Source organism: Dipteris shenzhenensis, chromosome 29 (assembly GCF_047967505.1).
Source record: "Dipteris shenzhenensis isolate YYH24624 ecotype China chromosome 29, Dip_SZ_1.0, whole genome shotgun sequence".
Classification (NCBI taxonomy): Eukaryota; Viridiplantae; Streptophyta; class Polypodiopsida; order Gleicheniales; family Dipteridaceae; genus Dipteris; species Dipteris shenzhenensis.
Window position 1 is genome coordinate 16,634,246 of NC_141624.1, and position 21,627 is coordinate 16,655,872.

The following is a 21,627-nucleotide window of genomic DNA, read 5'->3' on the forward strand; positions in this document are numbered from 1 at the left end:
GAGGATAATGCGAGGCGCAAACCAACAAGAATCCTGGACCGAGGAACAATGCAAATACGAAATCGGAAGATACCCACAGTGTTGGTTGCATGGCATGGTCAGCCTCTATCCGAAGCTACCTGGGAATCCGTATACCAGTTGCGGAGAGTGTTCCCAGATTTTATCATCGAGGACGCTGATGTCTGAAGAGGGAAGGAATGTTACGCTCTAGCCGAGGTAGCATGACCTCGGAAGAATCAGTCGACATTTCCCTTAAAGGATCTATGTTTGTAATTATTTGTTTGCGCTTCATGTAAAAGATCGAGAGGGAATTAATGTCAAGGTCCTAGGTGAGGGTTGATAGCACCAGACTAGGTGGATCTAAGGCTAAGGGCCTAATGCAAAGAATGTGCCTAGGGGCAAAGGATTTAATGCATCCCAAGAGAGGGGTGAAATGTTGCATTAGGAAGGCCCTATATGGATGACATGTGGCATCTAGATCTATGTAGGGAGATGGGGCTTGTTGAAGCTTGAGAGAGAAGAGAATAGTGATTTTCACGTATGTTTGATTCGGAATTCTTTGTCTGCTTGAAAGCTTCAGCAAGGTTGGCTGGGTGGATTAACTCCGGTGCTGCTCCCGTGATCTGTAGTAGGAATAGTTGTTTATTGTGTTACACATACTTAATAGAAGTCTGCTCATTGAAAAAAAAAACATAACGCTTCCTGCGACACCGATCCGCCCCACACCTCGAGCAGGCCACGATGTGATGTATTAACGCCTTAAGCAGGCTCCACTGTCCATTCCCAATCAGCAGATAATGCTTCTAGCCCCCAACAATTGTCCTCTGTTGTCTAGCTCGTGGCTTTCCTGTAGCAACCTCACAATCCTTTGCTTTCTCTGGTAATCTGATCATCCTTTTAATTACTCACATGCATTTTTTATCTTTACGTAAGTGACTTCCGTTACGCGCCTTTCTTCCCATGGTTGAATACTTGCTATGTACAAGGATCATTTAACTCTTATTCATGGATTCTCCACCATCTCAACCACTCTGGATCAACCAGCATCTTAAATCATGACTTGTCAGTCCGCATCACGTAATCATTTTCATATTTGGGTCGTGTTTTCATAGGCATCACTTAAGCGTCTCGTATCATTTACTCAGCAACTCGTCAAGGTATAACATGACACAAATTTATCATTGCTTGCAGCATCACCGTTCTTTCTTTTTTCCCTTGTGCATGACCCATCCAGTCTTCTTGTATTTACAAACCTGTCATACACTACTCTATGCAAGACTACAGGTTCTTCATCGCTTCCTCTCTCCCTGTGTGATATCAAGCCATCCAAAGCTACTGTAGAAGGTTTTTTTCTATTCAGTGCAAAATCATGTTCTCAAACCATCGAAAGCAACAGTGCAGCGAAGAGAGAAGATCATCCCATAAATGTCTAGTATTCCTTAACACACAGCCAAAAAACCCTGTACACATACGTGTCCCCCCTCCTTTTCCAGACTAATATCTCCCCCTGTACATTCTCTACGTTCCTCTTTCTATATGACCTCTTCCTCTTTCTAGAATTCTCCTCCCTGTCACATTATTCCTTCCCTTTTTCACATTTCACCTTAGCTTTTTAACCATGTAACCACTCTACCCTTCTATGAGAGCATGACCAACCCAACACACATTCAACACAGAACTCCCTGTATCAGGTTTCTTTTAGTCTCATAGACGCTTTTCCAAAGACTTCAATAATTTTTCTGAGCTCATGGTGTTCCCCTACTGAAGCTCATGGAGTTCCCCTACTTCCTCTAGACTCCATAACGAAGAGGGGTTGCAACTTAACACATCAGCATGCCCTTTTGCACAAACTGAAGTTCAGTGACTTGGGAGAATTTTGGCAAACATGGAAAAGATTGACAGCCATCCAATGGTAATGAAGTTACATGGATAGAGTTGCATCACCCTCACTAGTGCCCTTGTCTTCCATGCTTGGATGAGGTGCATTTAGGTCAAATATCACTACATCTACGAGTGAATCCACAACAAACAGGTTGAGCTAGTCTATTGGTTGAGAAGTGGAGAAAAAAGCATACGTCTTCACAAAGGCACTTGGCATAGAACAGCACAATTAACTATTACAAATAAGTGGCATTGATCCAAATGAAAGAATTGCTAAAAATGACATTGCCCACTCTGTGTCATAGGAGATTTTTAGGACAATCCAAGTTAATTTGTCCAATCTTAGAGCACCCTATATGAGGAGGCAGCAGGAGGCCATGGTCCATCTGGCCCTCTTTGTGCCATCTGTTAGGATGCTTTGGAGCCCTTTGAGGACCATTATATCAGGCACAGTTTAGGGCCCTTATGGTCGTTTGGGCTGGTTGGCCAGCTGGATCGCCAGTCAGTCTAACCAAGGTTGATGATCAGCCAGGCCTAGTCAGCCAGTACACAAACTATGGGCTTCCTAGCCCTCCTTCACGGGTCATATATTACTCCATAACAGTCAACTCAAAGCAGGTGCCTACATGAAGGAGAGCATTGCAATTTTATTCTTGGAGCATCCGGCCATATTTGGGAAGCATCTTGCCTCTTATGCATAGGCTCTCATATAGAGCGTACTGCTTTGGTAAATCTCTTACAGGTTCAAGATGCTTTTTTGGAAATGCTAGCATACATATGAAGTGGGACAAATCTTCAAGTGACCCTGTGTTTTTTGCTTAAATCTTGGAGGAGTTTGCTTTAAATGATTGTGCACTGGGATCTAAGCCATTTAAACCTAGCCACATCCTGGAAGCTTAAGTATCTGACTTCATAATAGCCATGATTTGCCCTAAAGGATTTTGACACATCAAACGATACAAGCAGCGATTGGAGAGGTGAACCCTTTTGATCCCTTAAAATATCATCAATTGATAAGTTTGTCCAGCAAATGTTCCACTTTGCATGTGAAACAAACCTCAGTATATTAAATATTTTTGTCACATTACCTTAACTGCCTAAAGTGTAGACAACCTAACATTATCCATTCCAGCGAAACTACATTTCGCCTGATTTTTGCAACTGTTTACTAGCTCAACAAGTTACCAAACACTCGAATTTGTAGTAGCAAATAACAAAAATCATTCTCAGGTATTCTGGAATGGGGGATTAATCGCCTATGGAAAGTCAGAATTTGTTTGGACGAGGGTCTGGAACAGAGGTCATGTCTTCTGGGATCAGTTAAATAGCAATACAGCTTTAGAACCAGAATTATGTATTTTGACCTCTATGATCAATCAAGGTCACGCCTTTATTTTGTACGAGTGCAACGAAGTCCAAAATAACTTCTCTAAAAAAGTAAAAATCAATCCCTCCAATCATAGCCAATTACACACGAGGTATTAATACTTTCCAACACAGGGTGACTTCTGTTTTCTGAATAGTGGTGCAAAATTTTAGGGTAGATATTCTAAAAGTTTGATTCGTACTTTTTTGAGAGCAGAGCATGGTAATCACGCCACAAAAGCATAGCTGCCCTTGTCAAGGCACGGTTGACTTCTTGCAAAGCTCTCAATTCAACTTGCTGCTGTTTCACAGCAGCAATCCAGGATGTGATGGCCTGATTAAACAAAAAAATGTATTTATACCATTCAATTATACTTCTAGCTGCCAAATTTTCCCTTTTACTACTCAAAATTTGCTGTGCATTTTACACTAACTAATGTTCATTAAGCAGCATCTTCAAACAAACATACTTCATGTTCAATTATCTTGTATATTTAATTAAGCAGCATCTTCGAACAAACATACTTCATGAACTTTGTGTCAGGAGAAAACAAATTTGATAGGGATAAGCAGCAGCAGCAATATCACTGATTCCTCAATAGTGAGAGTAACAACTTCCGCAGACATAGTATGAACATATTTTGTTGCAAAATCTGAACTAACTCTGTTGTGGGGAAGCATCATTACCTCATGCTCATGCTCTCAATGAAGAACACAAGTTCGTTGCAGAGTTCTAATACTGAGTAGAGGTACAAGCATCCAAGCAACCTAGGAAATTTATAATTGCTTCCATTGCCTTTAACAAATATAAACTTGGAGCCAACCCATGTGAACTCATTTAAAAGGGAAAACACATGACATCATGAGAAAAGGGAAAATATTTGACAAAAGAAAGGAAGCAAAGAAAACTGCATACTAGGTACTTCCACTCACTATGTTTACTGGTGAGAGCATGAGAAGGAAACCTGCTGGTTGGCCTATGTTTTGAGGTTTATGCAGCTTGGAATAGCTTCCCTGCTGTTTCCCTAATGATTGCTCTAGTCGAGGTAGAGGCTTGCTGCAGCGGCCTGTTTGTTGTTGGGTGGAAAGCTTTGGTTTCACCATGTTCTGCTGATTTCCCTAAGTCAGGTCTGCCAGGGCTGATTTCACCACGCTCTGTTGATGAATGGATCTAGTACTGCTATTTGCTGTTGCTCCTTGATTTTGTGGCCTGGAAAAGGCTGCATGTGTCGTTTATTTTGGGTTGCATGCACTGTGAGACATCCATGCAGTTGTGACTGCTGGTAGGCTTCAGTTTGTTTTGCATCTGAACTAATTGTGTGCTTGTGCCTGATATGGAAGCAGGTGCCTAAAATAGTGAAATGCAAAATGAGAAGGAGATTGCATATGAGTTGTAAGAATAGTAGGTGGCTGCATGCACTGTCCATGTGGTTGCATGCAAACATGCATGAAGTCTGCACATGTTGGCATGCAGTATGCATGGAATTGCATGCAAGCATCAGCGCGTCCACCTACACTAGTTCTTTTTCCACTACAAAACAGAAGACTTGAGTCCTGAAGGGTACCTTTTCTAGTCCATGAATAGAACCCACGTTCCATTTATGCAGACTGAACTTTGGGCTTGTACACAAATTGCAGCCTTAGCTTTATTTTTAGTGCATGTGGCCTTTAGCGCAAAAGTAAAGGCATATGCTTTTAATGGCAATTATCTATATATGCAGCAGGGGAAACCATTTATTGGCCAATTGCTAGGATAGGTGTGGGCTATTCTAGGCGATTGCCTGGAATATAAAATCACAGGCCTGGAAGTGGCTGCTTGGAGGGGAGGATGATCGAGGGCACTGATTGTCAAACTGATCGCTAGTCCTCTCCAACTCTCTCCTGCTACTTAAGCACCTGTATCCCTGCTTTCCAATGGTTCTCTCAGGGCTGATTTGAGAACCTGTTGAGGACACCAACTGCATCGCTGATATCCAGTCTGGTGTTGCACAGAAAAATGAGACTTCCCACTGGTTTTCATTTCTCATGGATGATGTTATCCTCTCATCTCCCGGGAGGAGCTGTCTGGTGATCATGGGAATCCTCCAACTTGCAGGAATGGCAGCATCGATCTCTGCTCGCCGAGCCTGGATCCCACATGCCGTACCTACTACTGCTGCCAGCTCACCTGGGCTCAACTGGCTATAGACATCCCTCCAAACCCGGAGCGAGCGCGCAGGCCCACGCGCCCAGAGTGCCCATGGGATATGGGATCTCTCTCCAAGCTGGCAACCTGTATCATCTGTCACCTGGCTGCTCCAGATCACGGGCTGTCAGTCTATCTCCTCTCGGCAGCTGGGGGGAACCTGAGGGAGGCTGTGCCGTAACTTCCTCCAGACCGAGACGAGGCCACGGAGGAAGGGGGAACGGGGCTAAGTTAGTGGGGCTGAAGTGAAAATCCACCGGATAGACGGCTCCAATCACCCCCTCTCTGGGGGATACACGCCCTGAGCCCATGCTGAAGCAAGAGCTTCCACGTCTGCCCTCCTGGGGTCAGACCGCGGATGACTAACTTGCCAAGTAATGCCTGAGTCTGCAGTTTTGGATCTATGATGCCAAGACCGCCCTCTGTCTGGGGGAGAATGACCGTCTGCCAGGCGACCATCTGAGCCAAACCAAAGAAAGTTCCACACCAGTCTCCTCAGCTGGGCTACACACGATCTCGAGAAACACCAGCAAGATGCCACGTACCAAGCGGTGGCAAGAAGGACCTGATTGACCACAAGGGCCCTGCCTACCAAAGATAGCCGAGCCGTGCTCTAGAAGGCTAGCTTCCGTCGTATGGAGACTAGGACCGGTAAGAACTGCTGAGCCGGCGTGATATCCAGACCTACCTGGAATCCCAGGTAACGTGTCGTATGTCCTCTAGGGATCCAACGAAACCCCACGAAAATACCCCACTGTGAGCTGGCTCCCGGATCTGTAAGAAAACCAACTGATTTATGCCAGTTGATTTTCGCCCCAGCGGCTAGGCAAAAAACCTCTAAAGACAGTCTCACTCGCTCCAGTGACTCGATATCATCTTGCACATACAGGGCCGTGTCTCTGCATACTCAGAGTCCAGAAGTTCTGCATCGTCCCGAATAGGGAGGCGCATCCCTCGAAGACCAGTGGTACGGGCTCGTAGGAAGTGAGTCATGGCCCCGCAAAAAATAGGAAGAGGTAGGGCGCAAGCGGGCAGCCCTGACGCACCGAGCGCTCGAGGGTGAATCTCTCCCCCATCCTGCCGCTGATGATAACCCGACTGGAGGCCAATCTGTAGAGACTAGCAATACCTCTGATCCACTCATCCGGGAAACCGAACCGAGAAAGTGTACCCTCCAAGAAGGACCAGTCTACCCTGTCGTATACCTTCTCAAAGTCAAGAAGGAGTATGGCAAGGTGCTGGCCACTGTGCTGGGCCCACTCCGTCGCCTCTGAGAATGTAAAATGTTGTCCAAAATGCTGCGATCTTGGACAAAACCAGTCTAGGTGTCATGGATCAAGTCATGTAGCAGGGGGTGGATGCGGCTACTAATCATCTTGGCAAGGATTTTATAGGCAGTCGGGAGGAGGGTGATAGGGCGCCACTGTCTGATCTCCTGACGGTCCCCCCCTTTGGGGATGAGGCAAATCAAGCCTGTCGCAAGGCTCTCTGGCATCTGTCCACTGGAGAAGATATGCTGGAAGGCTGCGAGCAAGGGTTGGTGGACCTGCTCCCAAAAGGTGGTGAAGAGAGCTCTAGAGAGCCCATCCTCACCTAGGCATTTCTGCCCATCAATAGCGCTCATAGCATCCTGCATCTCTACCATGGTGAAAGGGGCGAGAAGGGTTTCACTCATGCTAGGCTGCACGAGCGACGGTGTATACCTCCACACCTCCTCCCTGCATCGGTAGGCACGAGGGTCTGGGGGCTCCTGCTGGAACAGGGATCTGTAGAAATATGTCGCCAAGTCCCCGACCTCGTCTGGATCTGTCCTGACACTACCATCCTGCGCTCTAAGAGATCGGAGCTGTTCCCCTGCTGACCTCTGGCCATGAGTCCTGAAGAACTCTCTGCACATCCTGTCACCTTTCCTAGCCCAAAAGGACTTGGAAGCATGAAACGAGAACTCTAAGCGTCGCTGGGTGATATCCTCTAGCATGGCTCGGGCTCTAACCTCCTGTCGTCTGAGCTCCTCAGAGCCTGGAGAAGACTATTGCATCCGCTGTATCGAGGCAAGATCTCGTCTGAGACCCCTCTCCTTCGCTCACCACTGCTGCCTGACCTGAATCGCCTCCTGCTGACAGATGAGACTAGACTCGGCAAGAACCTGAGCTACCTGAGCTGCCATATCCCCCATGGGGTCCCAATCCTACTCCCACAGGTCCACTATCCTGCTGCGAACCGCTGCTCTGGAGTAGATGGAGTCTGGGATCCGGCACGAGCGTGGAGGTACGGAGTGAGAGGCTGAGTCCAGGACTAGGATGACTGGGGCATGGTCAGAGAGGGTCGTCCCTGGAACCACTCCTAACTCTCCACCTGTGCCTAGCGCCCAATCGCTGACATAGAAACGGTCCAACCGCTGCAGAAGTCTGCCTCCCTCCCTCCTGTAACCCCAAGAGAAATCCAAACTCCCTGTCCATCTGCAAAAGGAAGGCTCCCTCCAACTGTGCCGACCTCCCACAGCGAACAAGAAGGAGTCCCAATCTGCCTGCTCCGCCTGAGCTATACCGAGGAACTCTGGGCCCCGTCCCTGCTCATCCTCTAAAGTCTCAAGGTTATTAAAGTCCTCTCCTACAATCCAAGAATCCATCTCTGGCAATAAGTCTGTCAAAGAGCTCCAGAAAGCGGCCCTCCGTCTGAGGTCGGTCGGGGCATAGATATTGAGGATGCCGATGCGGGATCCCTAAATATTCAAACCCACCCAAAGCGCTCGTCCTCGGATCAAGGTGCCAAAACCACACACATGCTAAACTAGAGAAGCGTCAGTGGAGGTATAGACACCCCCACTCCTCCCCTGTTTGCCAATCGAAGGTTCCAGTAGGTGTGGGAGCGTCCTGTGAGGACCTTCCCACACTTACTGGTCTGAGAAGCCGAAAGCTTGTGTTCCTGCAATAGGAGCACATCTACCCTTCCCACCAAGGATGGTTGGAGCTCCTGTCTGAGCACCATCTTCCTGGGGTCGCGGGTTCCTGATGAGTGGAACCCATTGACGTTCCAAGAGATAATGCGTATACTCATGAAGAGGGGAGATGGACCACAAACAGCTGTCTGCTTGTGGTCGATGTCAGTGTGTAGACGAAGGCGCTTCTGTGAGGGTTTCGAAGGAGAGGCCGGATCATCAGACCCATCCTCTAAAACCTTCAACAGAGGGGAGAGGCCCTTCGTCCCATGGTGGTAAGCTCTCTCTAACCAACTCGAAGCCTCCGCCAGGGAAATACTGTAGCAGCCTGCTACGTCTGAGGTCCTCCAAGGGCAGAGCCCTTCCGCGTAGATCCACTCCAGAGGCGGTCGAATGATGACCAAAAGGCGGAATCGTTTGGCGCTGTGGCGCCATCTCAGACAAACGTCACCCTCCTTCCACTGCTGCTGAAGAAGCTCCGCTGCTCTGCTACCGATCCAGTCCTGCACCTGCTCCTGGGACTGACCTCGAATCGTCTCCCAAACATTTTCATTCTTCCATTGCTCATTCCCGTCACTGGTGATAGTGAAGGAATAGCTAGGACCATCATGGGGGGCAAGTACGGACACCTTACCCTCCGCCCCCTTTCGAAGGAAGAAGATGCTGATGTCTAGGCATGCAAGGAAGGAGCCAATACCAGCTGAATCCAAATAATCCCAAGGTCTTGCTCGGTAAAACTCCAAAGGTAGAGCTCTAGGAGCTGCCCTTGGGTGTGGGGACGAGGATGAGGAGTCAGAACCAGAAAGAGGGGTGCTGGCTGTCGAACGAGCTGGAGTGGTGCTGGCCATCTGCGGGGAAGGGCCTCTCCCCTCCACCGGGCCAAGAGGGATAGGCGCGGAGGAGGTCTGTGCTGGCTTCGGGGCCGCAGGCGGATGGGGGGGTTCCCTCGGGATCATGCTCGAGGGAGAGGGGGGGGCTGAAACCAAAGGTGCTGGGGGGGAATCCCGGAGGGGAGGGAGGAAGGGGGACCGAGGAGGAGGGGGGAGGGGGGGGGTGGGTGAAGGATGAGGGGGAGGCTGGCTGATCTTCTCCTTCCCTTTCTCCTTCCCCTTACCGGGCTGCTGCTGATTGGTGACCACAAGGGTCTCTTGCTGTAGATGGGAAGGCTTTTTTGGTCCTGTTTTGTTTCTTTTCCGTTTTCTTTTGACCTCAGTCCAGCCTTCCCCTTCGGGAGGGGGTGTCAATGCCTGGCGGGGGGGATCCTGAGTTGCCTGGATGGGGGCCATCTGAGGGTTCTGTCCTCGTGAAGCGAGGGCAGGAGAGCGCCTGGTGCCCAAAGCCCTGACATCTCAGACACTGATCTGGGCGACCAGTGACCATAATGCGCTGCGTCACCACACCTGTGTCCGTCTCAATCTCAAACTCCGAGGGGATACTCTGCAGATCTAGGACTGCCACTTTGACACGTGGCACCCCTTGGGCTGCCGCCGCATCAACGAAGGTGTCCTGCATGAGCCAGCCAAAGTGCGCCCCCAGGTCCTTGATGATCGGGCGAAGCTCTGTTGCGAGGCCTGGGAAAATGAGGGTAACTAGATGGCGAGGAATGCGGAAGTGGGCATCGAAGTCCGCTACATTGAAACCCCTATACCATGGGACCATAAGGATAATCTTCCCACCCACAGAAGTAGGGGACCGTCTGACCATATCACTCGCAGCGTGTGCTGAGGAGAGCTTGAGCCAGAAGATACCACGTCCCATGAGTGCGACCTCCTCAATGTGGCTGTCCTCAAGGTAGAGGGTGGACTGCAACCAGTCCCTGATGTCTGCTCGTAAAGGAGTGTAGCCAATGACTCTCCCATAAACGGACGTCAGGGAGAAGTCAGTGGCGGCCTGCTTCACCAAGGAGACCTGATGCTCTATCAGTGTTATGCGGTAGGCTGATGGAGGGGGGGGTCCCGTCTGGGCCACCGGTTCTGGGCTTACGGCCGCCATACCGCACCGACAAACTGCGAAAGCTCCAAAAGGCGGGGGAAAGGAAATGGCAGAGGCGAGGGAGGGGGGAGTGGGACGGAGGTGGGGGAGGAAAGAGGGAGGGATGGAGAAGTATGGGGAAGCGGGGGGAGGAGAGGTGGTGGAGTGGAGAGCGAATGGCGAAGGGGGGAAGGAAAGGAGGAGGGAGGGGGGGGGCAGTGCAGCGCAGGGCGGGGAAGAGGAGGGAGGAGAGGGGAGGGTGTGGCAGCGCAGCGCGAGGGGGGGCGGGGAAGAAAGGAGAGGAGGGAGGGGAAGAAGGGGGGGGGGGGGGTGGCAGCGTTGCGCAACGGTGGGGAAAGGGAGGAAGGGGGCGGGGAGGTGGTAGCGCAACGCGAGGGGGGGGAGGCGAGGAGAGGACGGAGGGGCGGAGAAGGAAGGAGAGGGGGGGGGAAGGCGGGCGGAGAAGGAGGAGAGGGGGACGGAGGAGGCGCGGCGGCTGCGAGCTGGGAGGCGGCAGAGAGAGAGGAGGGGGAGGGGAGAGGGGGCCGCGCAGCGTGAGGGGGGGGGGGTAGACGGGAGCGGGGGAGGGGTGGGAGCATTCGCAGGAGCTGCTTGCCCTGTACTGCTACTCCTAGTTGTGAAGCTGCAACTTTTACAGCCATGGTGGAATGTATCTGGTTATAGAAACTACTTGCAGATCTTGATGTTTGTCAGAAATCTCTCACCACTATCTACTGTGACAGTTAGTGTGCTTTAGCCATTGCACGGAATCTAGTGTCTCATGCGCATAGCACCTTGAGGTTCATTACCACTATGTCAAAGAGACACTGTCAGTAGGAAATATTCAATTGTCTTATGTTCTGACACAAGACAATGTGGTAGGTATCTTCGCCAAGGCACTTCCATGACCCAAGTTTGAAGCTTTTCAGCAAACTTTACATTTGATTCATTTGTTACGTGATTCTACCGTACTTGTACTTCCATAAGTTGTTGTATTCTTATGGATGAACTTGCGAAACTATGGCATTAATTCCAGTATCTTTTGAGACATTTCCAAAATATATCACCCATACCATGGACGGGGCGTTTGATAGGTTTTAGCCCCTAGTATGGACATGTAGGCTAGTTAGTGTGCTTATGTGCACATCGTGCGCCATTAGTTCATTTGAATAAAGTCAACTCTTTATCACTTAATTTTTTCCCCATGGGTTGGCCGAGCTAGGGCTTTGGGGGGTTAGCCTTCAAATGATGTCTCATCACTTTCACTCATACTTTCACTTGCGCTCTTGTGCTACTGTAACAACATTCACCTCGTTTTTACTGCTCTCTTGCTTTGTTTTGCTGCTCCATTGCCTCCACGCCACCCTATACTACCTTGATCTAGAACCTATGGAATCATGCCCTAAATTCACCCATGGTGATCCTATTGCATAGGAAAGATGAATCGATAGGTACTCTAGCGCCTAGATGATGTCGAGTGGAGTGCAGCTCTTCCCCTAGATCATACGAGACAGCATCATGACTTGTAGTATCTAGTCTAATCATACCCTCTTACATCTACTACACAAATAGCACCTAGATATAGGGCCATTGTTTGAACTAGAGAATCGAAGTGGAGAGGTTTCGTGCTACATTCTCTACTTGTGCGTGAAACATTGTTTCTCTAGTCTCAATAATGAGGCATGCCCACTAGTCAAACCTATTTACCTCCATACCAGGATTCATTGGCCGCTCCTTTCATGCGTCTGACTTAGCAAGTAATTCATCAAATCACATGGGATAACCTATGGAGGTATATATCCATAAGGCATGGGTATCCACCCCACAACCACACACGACCAAGATGGCCTTCTATAAAGAGCATTTCCTCAACATGAGTGAGGATGGCTTCATCCATGCACCGGGAGCCTAAAACATGTTCACATCTCAAACACCAAATCCGCCACAATCTAATATTGGAAACCACCTCCCAAGCCGAACCTGCCAGTGAAGAGGGCAGCAAATCCTGGGCTATGATAGAAATCAAAAACAAATTTTGCAAATCCATGATGCTAAGATCAGTAGGATCACATGTCAGATGGCGCTACATGAAGAAAGAATAATCAAACCGCCTATGACTGCATATCTCTCTACTAAAACTAAGTCAAATGAAGATGATGTGATACCTTGGACTGCAAAACGTGAAGGTAATGCCGAAATGCAACTGCCTTTGACATGTGTCTCTGCCTTCTCCACTGTAAATACATTCTCCAATTTTTTATCATAGTATCACATAAGTGTGACCTCTTGAATTGTAAACTCTTCATATTCAAAAAACGTTCTTTCAGCTGAAGCCTTAAAGCCTCTTGCCACCTAAGCCATCCACATGGAAGTCAGAAAACAAAGAACTTTCAATAAGCCTTTTGGAAATGCATCAATAAGTTTAAAAACATAAAGGATGCACAAGTTTTAGACACAGAAAATGTGAATTATGCGTACAAAAATGGGTAAACCCAAGTCTAATTTGTTACACAGTTAAAAAATCACTCAGAAAAGATGTCTCTCTCTAGTGTCTTTAACCTGTAAAAAGCCCGCTTTTGACACCAGATCCTTAATTGCATACATGCCTGAGCCATTCTCAGCTGTTTCATCCTTCTTACACGAATCAGGCATTTCCAGGAGGCAATAGCCTGCCTACACAATAACCTGTCAACGTGAATTTGCACTGACTTCGTTTTTATTTTTAGAGGCTTAACCCAATACCTAACCCATCTCGTCCAATGTTCCCATGCACGTCTCTGCAAAGTGAGAGACCAATACTTTCTCGATATATTTGTCAGATGACTTTCCTCACCTTCACTCATTCTTGCCACCTCTATCAAATACCTCCAGTTACCAAACATCCTACCAATGCGTGCTTTCTGTCTATGACAAATAGCTTGCTTATATTTCTTGCTGGCAAGATTGTATAATCTCCATGCCCGGAAACACTTCTCCAAGCATGCCTACAAATATCAAAGACATTTTTTACATCACTAATGTATTATATTAAAACACATAAACCCCTTGTTTTGCACAACATATCTCCTGGGAAAAACTAAAGCTGAAAGAAAAACCAGTAAAGTTTATAAACGATTAAGGACACAGAGGTTTATAGTTATCACACTTGACAGAAAAAGAACATCAACAAAATCAGACAGAATAAATTATCAAGGCATAACATAAATAAAAGACATGCATAATACTATCGAAATCATGCCATCTTCCAACAGGGCCTCATTTCAAATAGTAAAATGCAGCTTCGTGATAACAGGAGGATGATATCTGGTCTGGCAGCGCATGTCCTAATGAGCTGGCTCAGTATATAGAATGCTAAAATATAGAATGGACTACCTGAGCATGCCGGTTACACCCTTGGCGCATCTGCTTTGCACGTACAGTGGCTTTCTGCAAGGAACAAAGCCCCCGCTTGCAACAGCTTGATTTTGAAAATGAGATGGCTATGCACTTCTGTGCATCAGAGATGTGCTGTTCTCTGACAGATTCCAGAAGCCTTTGGAAGAACCTCCTCAGAAGACATCTTTTGTGACTTCTTTCCAATAATTGTTCTCTTTGCTCCTGTTAAATTCATGTTTTAGGACAAAAATACAAATGAGATAAACATTCAGAAAATAGCTCCATTCAAAACATAATCGAAAAATGTATACACTGTTTAAACCTTGGATATGAGTTTGCAAAGATCTGAATTAAGCTCCTCTACTGTGTGCCTGAGAAGGTTTGCCTCATCCATCCTACTTTGAAGATTGTGTTCAAGCTTCTCTTTTGCAGCTAGAGTAGCTTCAAGTTCTGCCTACACATGCATAACGATGACATGAACGTTGAACCAAGAATATGAATCTTATTTTAACCTCACTAACTTTATTTGTAAGATTTATGTGTCAAAGGACATACTTTGTACAAAATGTTTTGTAAATTAGATGATTCCAGACATCAGAGTGGGCCCAACCGATGGCATCCCTACACTTAGGAAGGTCATACACTATTGAGGTTCAAAGTACCACCTCAGGCCATAGTTGCATTTAAACAAATTTGGGTTAAAGATCAAGACAGAGCACTCATACTTCTCAAAACTGATGTGCTTTATTGATTTCCCATTTCAGTTTTACCTCTCTGATGATGTATTTACTCAGCTTTAAGATGAGAAATTGAGGCTGGTTCCTTTGACTGTCTTGCTTTCTGAGACACTACGTATGCCCACGTTGTTTAAAACAGAAATTTGAGACCCTAGGAAGAGTAATGGGGACAGGCATCAACAAAATTCACATCGTATGCCACATCACATATACATTTATATTCAAATCAAACAGATAAAAACTAAATGGATTAAAGAAAAAAACACACACAAAGAACTTAACCAAAGACAATAAATTATAAACATGACAATGAACAGTTAAACTGTTTTAAACATTTATCACAAAACAGCCCCAGTTTTAGTATAGATCAAACGGTGGAGTAGTGCAATTACTTAAGAATCTGTACCTACAACATCCATGTAAGACATGCACAACAGGAATCCTCATATGCAAGAGATCAAATGAAGACGGAGTGGTGCAATCACTTAAGAATCTCAAGAGAGGACTGACAATATCAATGCAAAACATGCACAAGCAGGAATCCTCATGTTCAAGACCTTCCAAGGAGGATTCTTCTCTGTTCCATTTGTCGCGCAACAAGGTGGAGACAAATGATTCTACTCCCGCTACAAAAATCCCTCTAAGGATTGAGATGTATCATCATTGCACGAAATAGTGTTGTCTGCAGTCTTATCTTGACTCAGTATGAGTAGTATGATCTATTACATTAATCTTTTTCTTTTCTGTTATGTTTGTGGATTGCACTGGGTAGTACAAGGAACGGTTGTACCACAGTAGCACAAAGCCACATGTGGTAGAAGCATTGACATTTTGCACAAGTAGCCTTTGGCCTTTAGACCTTCGGAATGGTACAAACCCCCACATCACACATTCCTTGATGTGATATCGATCTAATGCAAGCCTCACCTGTACCCAATCTCAGATCTATCATCAAGTGGGAGTAAGAACCACAAGACATACAATGACTAGCTGTCATTTACTTCATGAACCGCTTCCTCAACCTGCTTTTTGTCTTCAAGGGAAAGTGAGGTGCAACAGGTAGTGGGTGCAATCTCGATATGTGACTCCTAGGGTGTGGCCAGAGGAGCTCGAATGGCAGCATCCTTCCCCTATGAGGTGCACACTGCTAGCTCCAGAAGAAAGACAGGAAAGGAAGCAACTGAAAGGACAAGAAAGCAAGGGGCAAGGAGAGGGGGATGGGGCTGAAACAAAGTGAAGGGAGGAGGAAGGAGAGCCAGAAGGGCTAAGGCACAGCTAAGAAGGGCAAGCAGAGAACAAGCTGTCAATGACAGCTGGGTGGAATGCCCAATCAGACTAGGCCTATGGCACACCCCAGAAGAGGTTTTTGAGAACCCAGCATAGAAAACGATCCCAGAAGAGGTATTTGAGGAACCAGCACAGAAAAGCAGCCCTGGGCAAGCTGGAAAGAGGCTCAACATGGGCTCAAAAGAGGGAGGAAGGACTATGGATACACCAAGAAGAAGGATGGTGGCACGAGAGAGAAAAGAAACAGGGAGGGAAGGCAAAAAAGGTCAGACCAATGAGCAGTAGCTCATGGGCTGAGCCAGCAGACTGAACAGGAAAGGATGTCAAGGAGAGGGCCTTGGGCTGCCCAAAACCAGCCAAGGGGCTGGTGAGGGCCTGGAAAAGGCGGCACTTAGTACGAGCTTGAAAAAACTTAGATGAGCTGGAACAAAGAGCTGGAACCAAGCAGGAAATGGGCTGAAAGGAGGGTGAATGAATGAAAAGATGAAGGCAAAACCACGGGCAAGGCAGGAAGAGTGGAAGAATTGGGAAACAGCAGCGGCTGGTGGCATAATACTTAGAATGAGGACAAGGTGATAAGCAGGAAACATAACTATTCCAGTTATAAGCTCATATAGTTGGGGGTTATTGCCCTTTAAATCCAAGTAAAGAAAAATTCAACAGGGCAAGCTGTAGAATGGTTGACTCCCAACCAAAATAAGTTTGGACTTGCCAATCAAAACAGCTCTCAAAGCTAAATAAAGTATCCATCACAATTAAAACTTTGCAATGCCGTAACCACTCTCTCCGTGTCAGAGAACGAATGGGAGATGAGTCCTCGGGTTGTTTAGCTAGAGATTTTAAGAAAATCCCTAAGTCTAAACCATAAAAGGAGTCAATAAAAACTTCACAATGCCATAATCCTTCTTTCTGTGTTAGAGAACCAATAGGAGATGAATCCTAGGGTCGTTTAGGTAGAGCTTTTAAGAAAAATCCCTAAGTCTAAACCATAAAAGGAGTCAATTTAGGTTTGACTCAGAGATTATGAATGTGACATTGTCTTAACAAGCCTCATAACCAGGGAATTATCATGCACATTTATAGCATTCTCAAAGCAAGGGGAGACAAGATTGATTTCGCCATTCAGCAGAAGAAAATAAATCTTGCGAATATGAGATGGCAATGCTAGGGTCAGCATATTCAAACCATTTGTCTACCACTCAAAATTAAAGTTCATGATGTCCCTTATTGTATTCAAGCCAACACAGTATGTTCCCCTATTCAACAAAAATACAAAATGTTCTGATTTCAGCTAAGGGATGGAAGAGAAGGGTAAAAACGAAGAGGGCAAATGCATGATTAAAGCAAGGGTGGAGGACTTGTGGAGATTATCTAGTTGGCAAATGTGAATATAATCATTACAAAGTATAACAGTTACATATTACATGCATAAAATATACATTTCCAATTTCTTGTACTTAGAATTCTTGCTAGGTATTTCACCCCCTCCCCCAAAAAAAAAAATTTACATAGCACATGAATAAAATATATATCCAATAGCTTGTTCTTGAATCGTTGCTAGGTATTTCACAAATAAATTTGACAGATTATGGTACTACAAAAACATTTCATCCAAATCCTACACTAGCACTCATACAATGATGCTGTATTTTGGGATGAAGTACCTGAAAAGCTTGAGCTTGCAACTCTGCATTTGTGCGTACACGGAGGTCTTCAGACATCTTTGATATGTGAGACTGTAGCAAAGAGCGTTCATCTTCAAATTCTTGCATCCTCCTTTTCAAATCCTGCTCAACCTCCTTTTTCTCTTTTTCAAGTGATGCTGATCTGCAAACCTCCACATTAGTAAACCTAGGAAGAGGCATACATATTTTTCAAAAATGCATCCCTACACATTGATCCCTTTTAAGATGTGTCTTTAGGCTTCAGATAGAGCAAATGTATGTGTTAGGATTAAATTCACGAAAGAGAGAGGAATAGTTTGTGGTCCACAAAGGTCACAGCAAATGCAGTCACTTCCTCTGCTGGCCTCTCCACCACCCATTCTAGCCCTCCATTCTCCTCTCTGCCTCCTTCCTTCCTCCCATTTCTGTCCCCCCCTTCTCAGCCCATCATCCGTGCCATCGCCCCCCCCCCCTCCCCCCGCAGGTTTCTGTTCACCATTCCTCCTTTTGGTTCGTTGTGACATCGCCTTTGCCCCACTTTTTCAGCTTGCTTCTCCTCCCTTCAGATTTGTTCCAGGCTGCTCCCCCCCAGCCTCCTTTTTCCCCAGCTGAGGTAGTTTTCTTGCAGCCAGAACTACCCCCCCCCCCCCCCAAACGCCTGGCTTGTCTCCCTTGTCAAGCCTCGTCTACTTCTCGCCCCTTCTTTTCTGTTTTTCCATCCCTCTGGCTGACCGTTGCTGTGCGTGTGCTGCCTAGCAGCCCCCCATTTCTTCGGCCACATTTTGTTTTCTTTATCTCCTCGTACCACAGTTTCATAGTTGACAATATGGAGATGTGCCACCAGATCTCTAAATGCATGCTGTGCCTAAGATTCTCGGCTTTCCCACAAGAGTACATGTGCATCCTCTCTGCGATTGGTGCCAAGTTTGGTACAGTTTTAGAGGACCCCCCCTCCTTACCCTCTTGGATTACTTTGGAAACCTTTTCTAGAGCAGTGATTCAACAGGTCGAGGCAGCAGGCCTACCAAGGAAGTACCAGCTTTGTTAGGAGCCTGGTCATCTGTCAAGTCTTGCTTGAAGTTTGTTAATCACCTTGGGAAGGTATATCTAGAAGGCAGCAAGAACCCACACAGTACGCCACCCGCGCAAGGCATGGCCTCTTTTTTCAATCTAAGTATGACTTGGGTACCAGTCCAGAATTGGAGAAAGAGACGTTATGCAAACAAGAATGCAGCTAGACGTTGGCAATAGGTGGCAAACAGATAGGTACACCTATGGAGATACTCCCCCACAGAAGCAAGGTGGGAAGTCTTCCACAAAGAGCACCACCCAGTGACAAGCACCTCGCTCTATTGGTTGTAAGTAGTTCCTCAGCCTCCCGAGGCTCCGAAGCACACTGAGGATCAGCCTCTTTTGAGTCTTTTGCTCAATAAACAAGATCATCAAGAGGGCGGGCCCTCCTCATCTCCTTTGGTGGTGCTATCGGACCATCTATACTAATGAGTGTACCCTCTTCACAGGTCCTTCCCCTCCATCTCCTTCCATACCCTTTGTTTCTCCCAATACTTCTCTCCCCTCCTCCCAACCCCACGTCTTGAGTCCATGCCAATTCCCCCAGTTGCCCCTTCTATGACTTCTCCCCTTCCCTCTTCCCCCCCCTCCCCCCTTCAGCAACCTCACCTACACCACCCCCTTCTACCCCTCCCCCCCCCAACACATACACACACACTAAGACATAGTAGGCACGCCTTTCATGAGAGGGAGTGGACCGTCACAAATGGTTTAGCTTCAATTGAAAAGTTGCAAGGGCAAGAGCCGGATTTTTAGTGGTTAGAAGATCAATTCAAGTCAATCGATTGACTCTATAGGAGACGGAGGCTATATGGGTTGAGTATTCATATCATTCTTCAAGCGCTCAATGGGTCCAACAAGGAGATAGGATGACACAATAATTCCTTTAGACCTCAGGCCTCTACTGAGGACATGCTCACCTCCAAAGATTAAGCGATGAGGCCAGAGAGCTCCATTCTACCCCGCATGAGATTTTGAGGATGACCTCCTTTTTCTACCAATAGTTCTTTCCAATAGAGGAGCAAACCCCTCATGTGAGGCCATCCAAGGAGGAGGTATGGACAATGGGTCCACATTCCCCCTATGATTTCCCTGCAAATGATGAGACAGTTCAAGGCCCCTTTCATAGACAAGGAAATGCTTGAGATTCTCAAGTCCCTTATAGTGTGTAAATGCCCAAGGGAAAGATGGCATGTCCCCCCTATTCTGATGGATTTGTTTGATCCCTAAAGGGGGGGACAGATAGATATTCGGCAATGATGCTTGATCACTTTTTTGGATAATGCAGAGAAGATCTTACTAAAGGTCTTGAGCTTGCAGCTTTGGCCTTCTCATGCCAAACAGCATCCACAACATGCAGACTGGTTATGTTTAGGAGAGGAGCATCATGGATGACGTCTTTAGATTCTAGGAGGTGGTCACAGACTGGGCATGCCATAAGTCTTGGCCTCTCATGATCCTTCTCTTGGATTTTGAGAAAGCCTACGACCTGGTGGATTGGGCCGTCTTGGAGGGCACTATGGGGAGAGCCGGCTTCTCAACATAGTGGGTACATGAGATTTCATTGTTTTACATTGGCAGCTCCAACCAGATTTTTATCTCAAGCCATACTGGGAAGGCCTTTTTTCTTTTCCACTCAGTGCAACACAACTGCCCACTTGCCTCCTTCCGATTTTGGTTTGTAGCTGAGGCCTACCTCCCCACCGGTGAGCCCCCAAATGAGGAGGACATGGGGGAGGTGTACCAGCAAGGTTTGAGAGATGCCCTGTGGGAAGATCTAGGATGGAAGGCAAAGCTGCCACGTGGGCAACATGCAGGCTGCTATGTGAGCAGCATGTACAGCAAGGAAAAAGCAACTATTCAAGGCTACAGATGCAGTACAGCAAACTGTCAGAGCAGGACAGCAAGAGCAGGTTCTACAGAGTACACTAGGCTCGTACGGAAGCACCTGAAGCAGATCTACAGTCAGAAGACGCCTGCACAGGGGACAGCAACTGTTGAAATGCTGCGGGAGCAAGTTGGGTAGCCCAGCACGTCAAAACAAGAGCCTGTTTTCGGTCGAGGCAGTCGATAGAAGCGAGCAAGAATTTGTTGAAGCACTAGGAAAATCAAGCAAGCAAAGAAATAATCTAAGTGTCCCAAAAAAAATTTGAAAGTATTCAAAAGGGTGGTTACATATCACATTTCTTAAAATTGAGTAGTCCAAAGTTAAGAACTATTTTAACGTGACCCATTTGGGTTTGAAAATTACCCAAGGGGGTCACTCATAAACATGTAACATAGCACTTTAGTGCAATGAGGGCTATTTTTTTAACGGGGGGACTTACATGCCGTTTATGTGCATGAGGGGGTTTTATAAAATAGCAACTTAGCGTAATTTATATATGTAAATTTATGAAGGGGGGTCACAATTTCAAGATTGAAAATGTAAACACGTACAGGGGCAACCAATTACATGAGAAAATGTAAAAATGAAAGACTAGGGTAATATATAACACATGCTTGCTTGCACATGCTTTATCGGTTTATGATGAGTGACCCCCCCAGCGCAATTAAAAGAGAGAGGATTTTAAAATTTGCTTCTTCTTTTCTTTGCCAGACATCGTCTTCTTGCTCCCTATTATGGGAAACCTTGCTTTAAATTTGGTGCAACAAATTGGACAAAATTTCATAAATTTAATATTTTTATACACACAATTTTTTTAGATGATGCAAAAAGGCATGATATTCATCTAAATCATGCCTTGTCATTTGATTTGATATGTAACATGCAATTTAGATTTGACAATCAAAAGATGCATGGATATCAAAAACTCGTTTTTTAAGCCAAACAACCAAATTTTGACAAATTGCAAAGATACAGGGATGTGAAAATGTCATCTTTTGGGTCAAAACAAGGAGCGTGGTTTTGGCTCAAAAGATGACGTTTTCACATCCCTATAACTTTTGATTTACAAGTCCAAATGGGGTCATGTTACATATCAAATCAAATGATAAGGCATGATTTAGATGGTTATTATGCGTTTTTGCACCATCTAGTAAAATTTCATGCATCAAAATATGAATTTGTGGTGGTCAATTTGTTGCACAAGTTGGATTAGTGGGATGTAAGAGTAAATCATTGGGGAGGGATGTTTTGTAGTAACAAAGAAA

At 46.4% G+C, this 21,627-nt stretch overlaps 1 protein-coding gene across 1 annotated transcript in view; it reads right to left on the reverse strand.

The window, feature by feature from the left end:
* LOC147882502 (uncharacterized) overlaps positions 1-21,627 on the reverse strand; it is a 206,437-nt gene that overhangs the window by 142,770 nt on the left and 42,040 nt on the right. Inside the window, exons 5-10 of the mRNA XM_087400899.1 lie at positions 17,404-17,566; positions 14,038-14,169; positions 13,713-13,937; positions 12,900-13,324; positions 12,506-12,692; positions 3,450-3,580 (exon numbers count right to left, since the gene is read on the reverse strand). Coding sequence (XP_087257025.1) covers positions 3,450-3,580; positions 12,506-12,692; positions 12,900-13,324; positions 13,713-13,937; positions 14,038-14,169; positions 17,404-17,566 — 1,263 coding nt within the window. The remainder of the gene's footprint in view (positions 1-3,449; positions 3,581-12,505; positions 12,693-12,899; positions 13,325-13,712; positions 13,938-14,037; positions 14,170-17,403; positions 17,567-21,627) is intronic.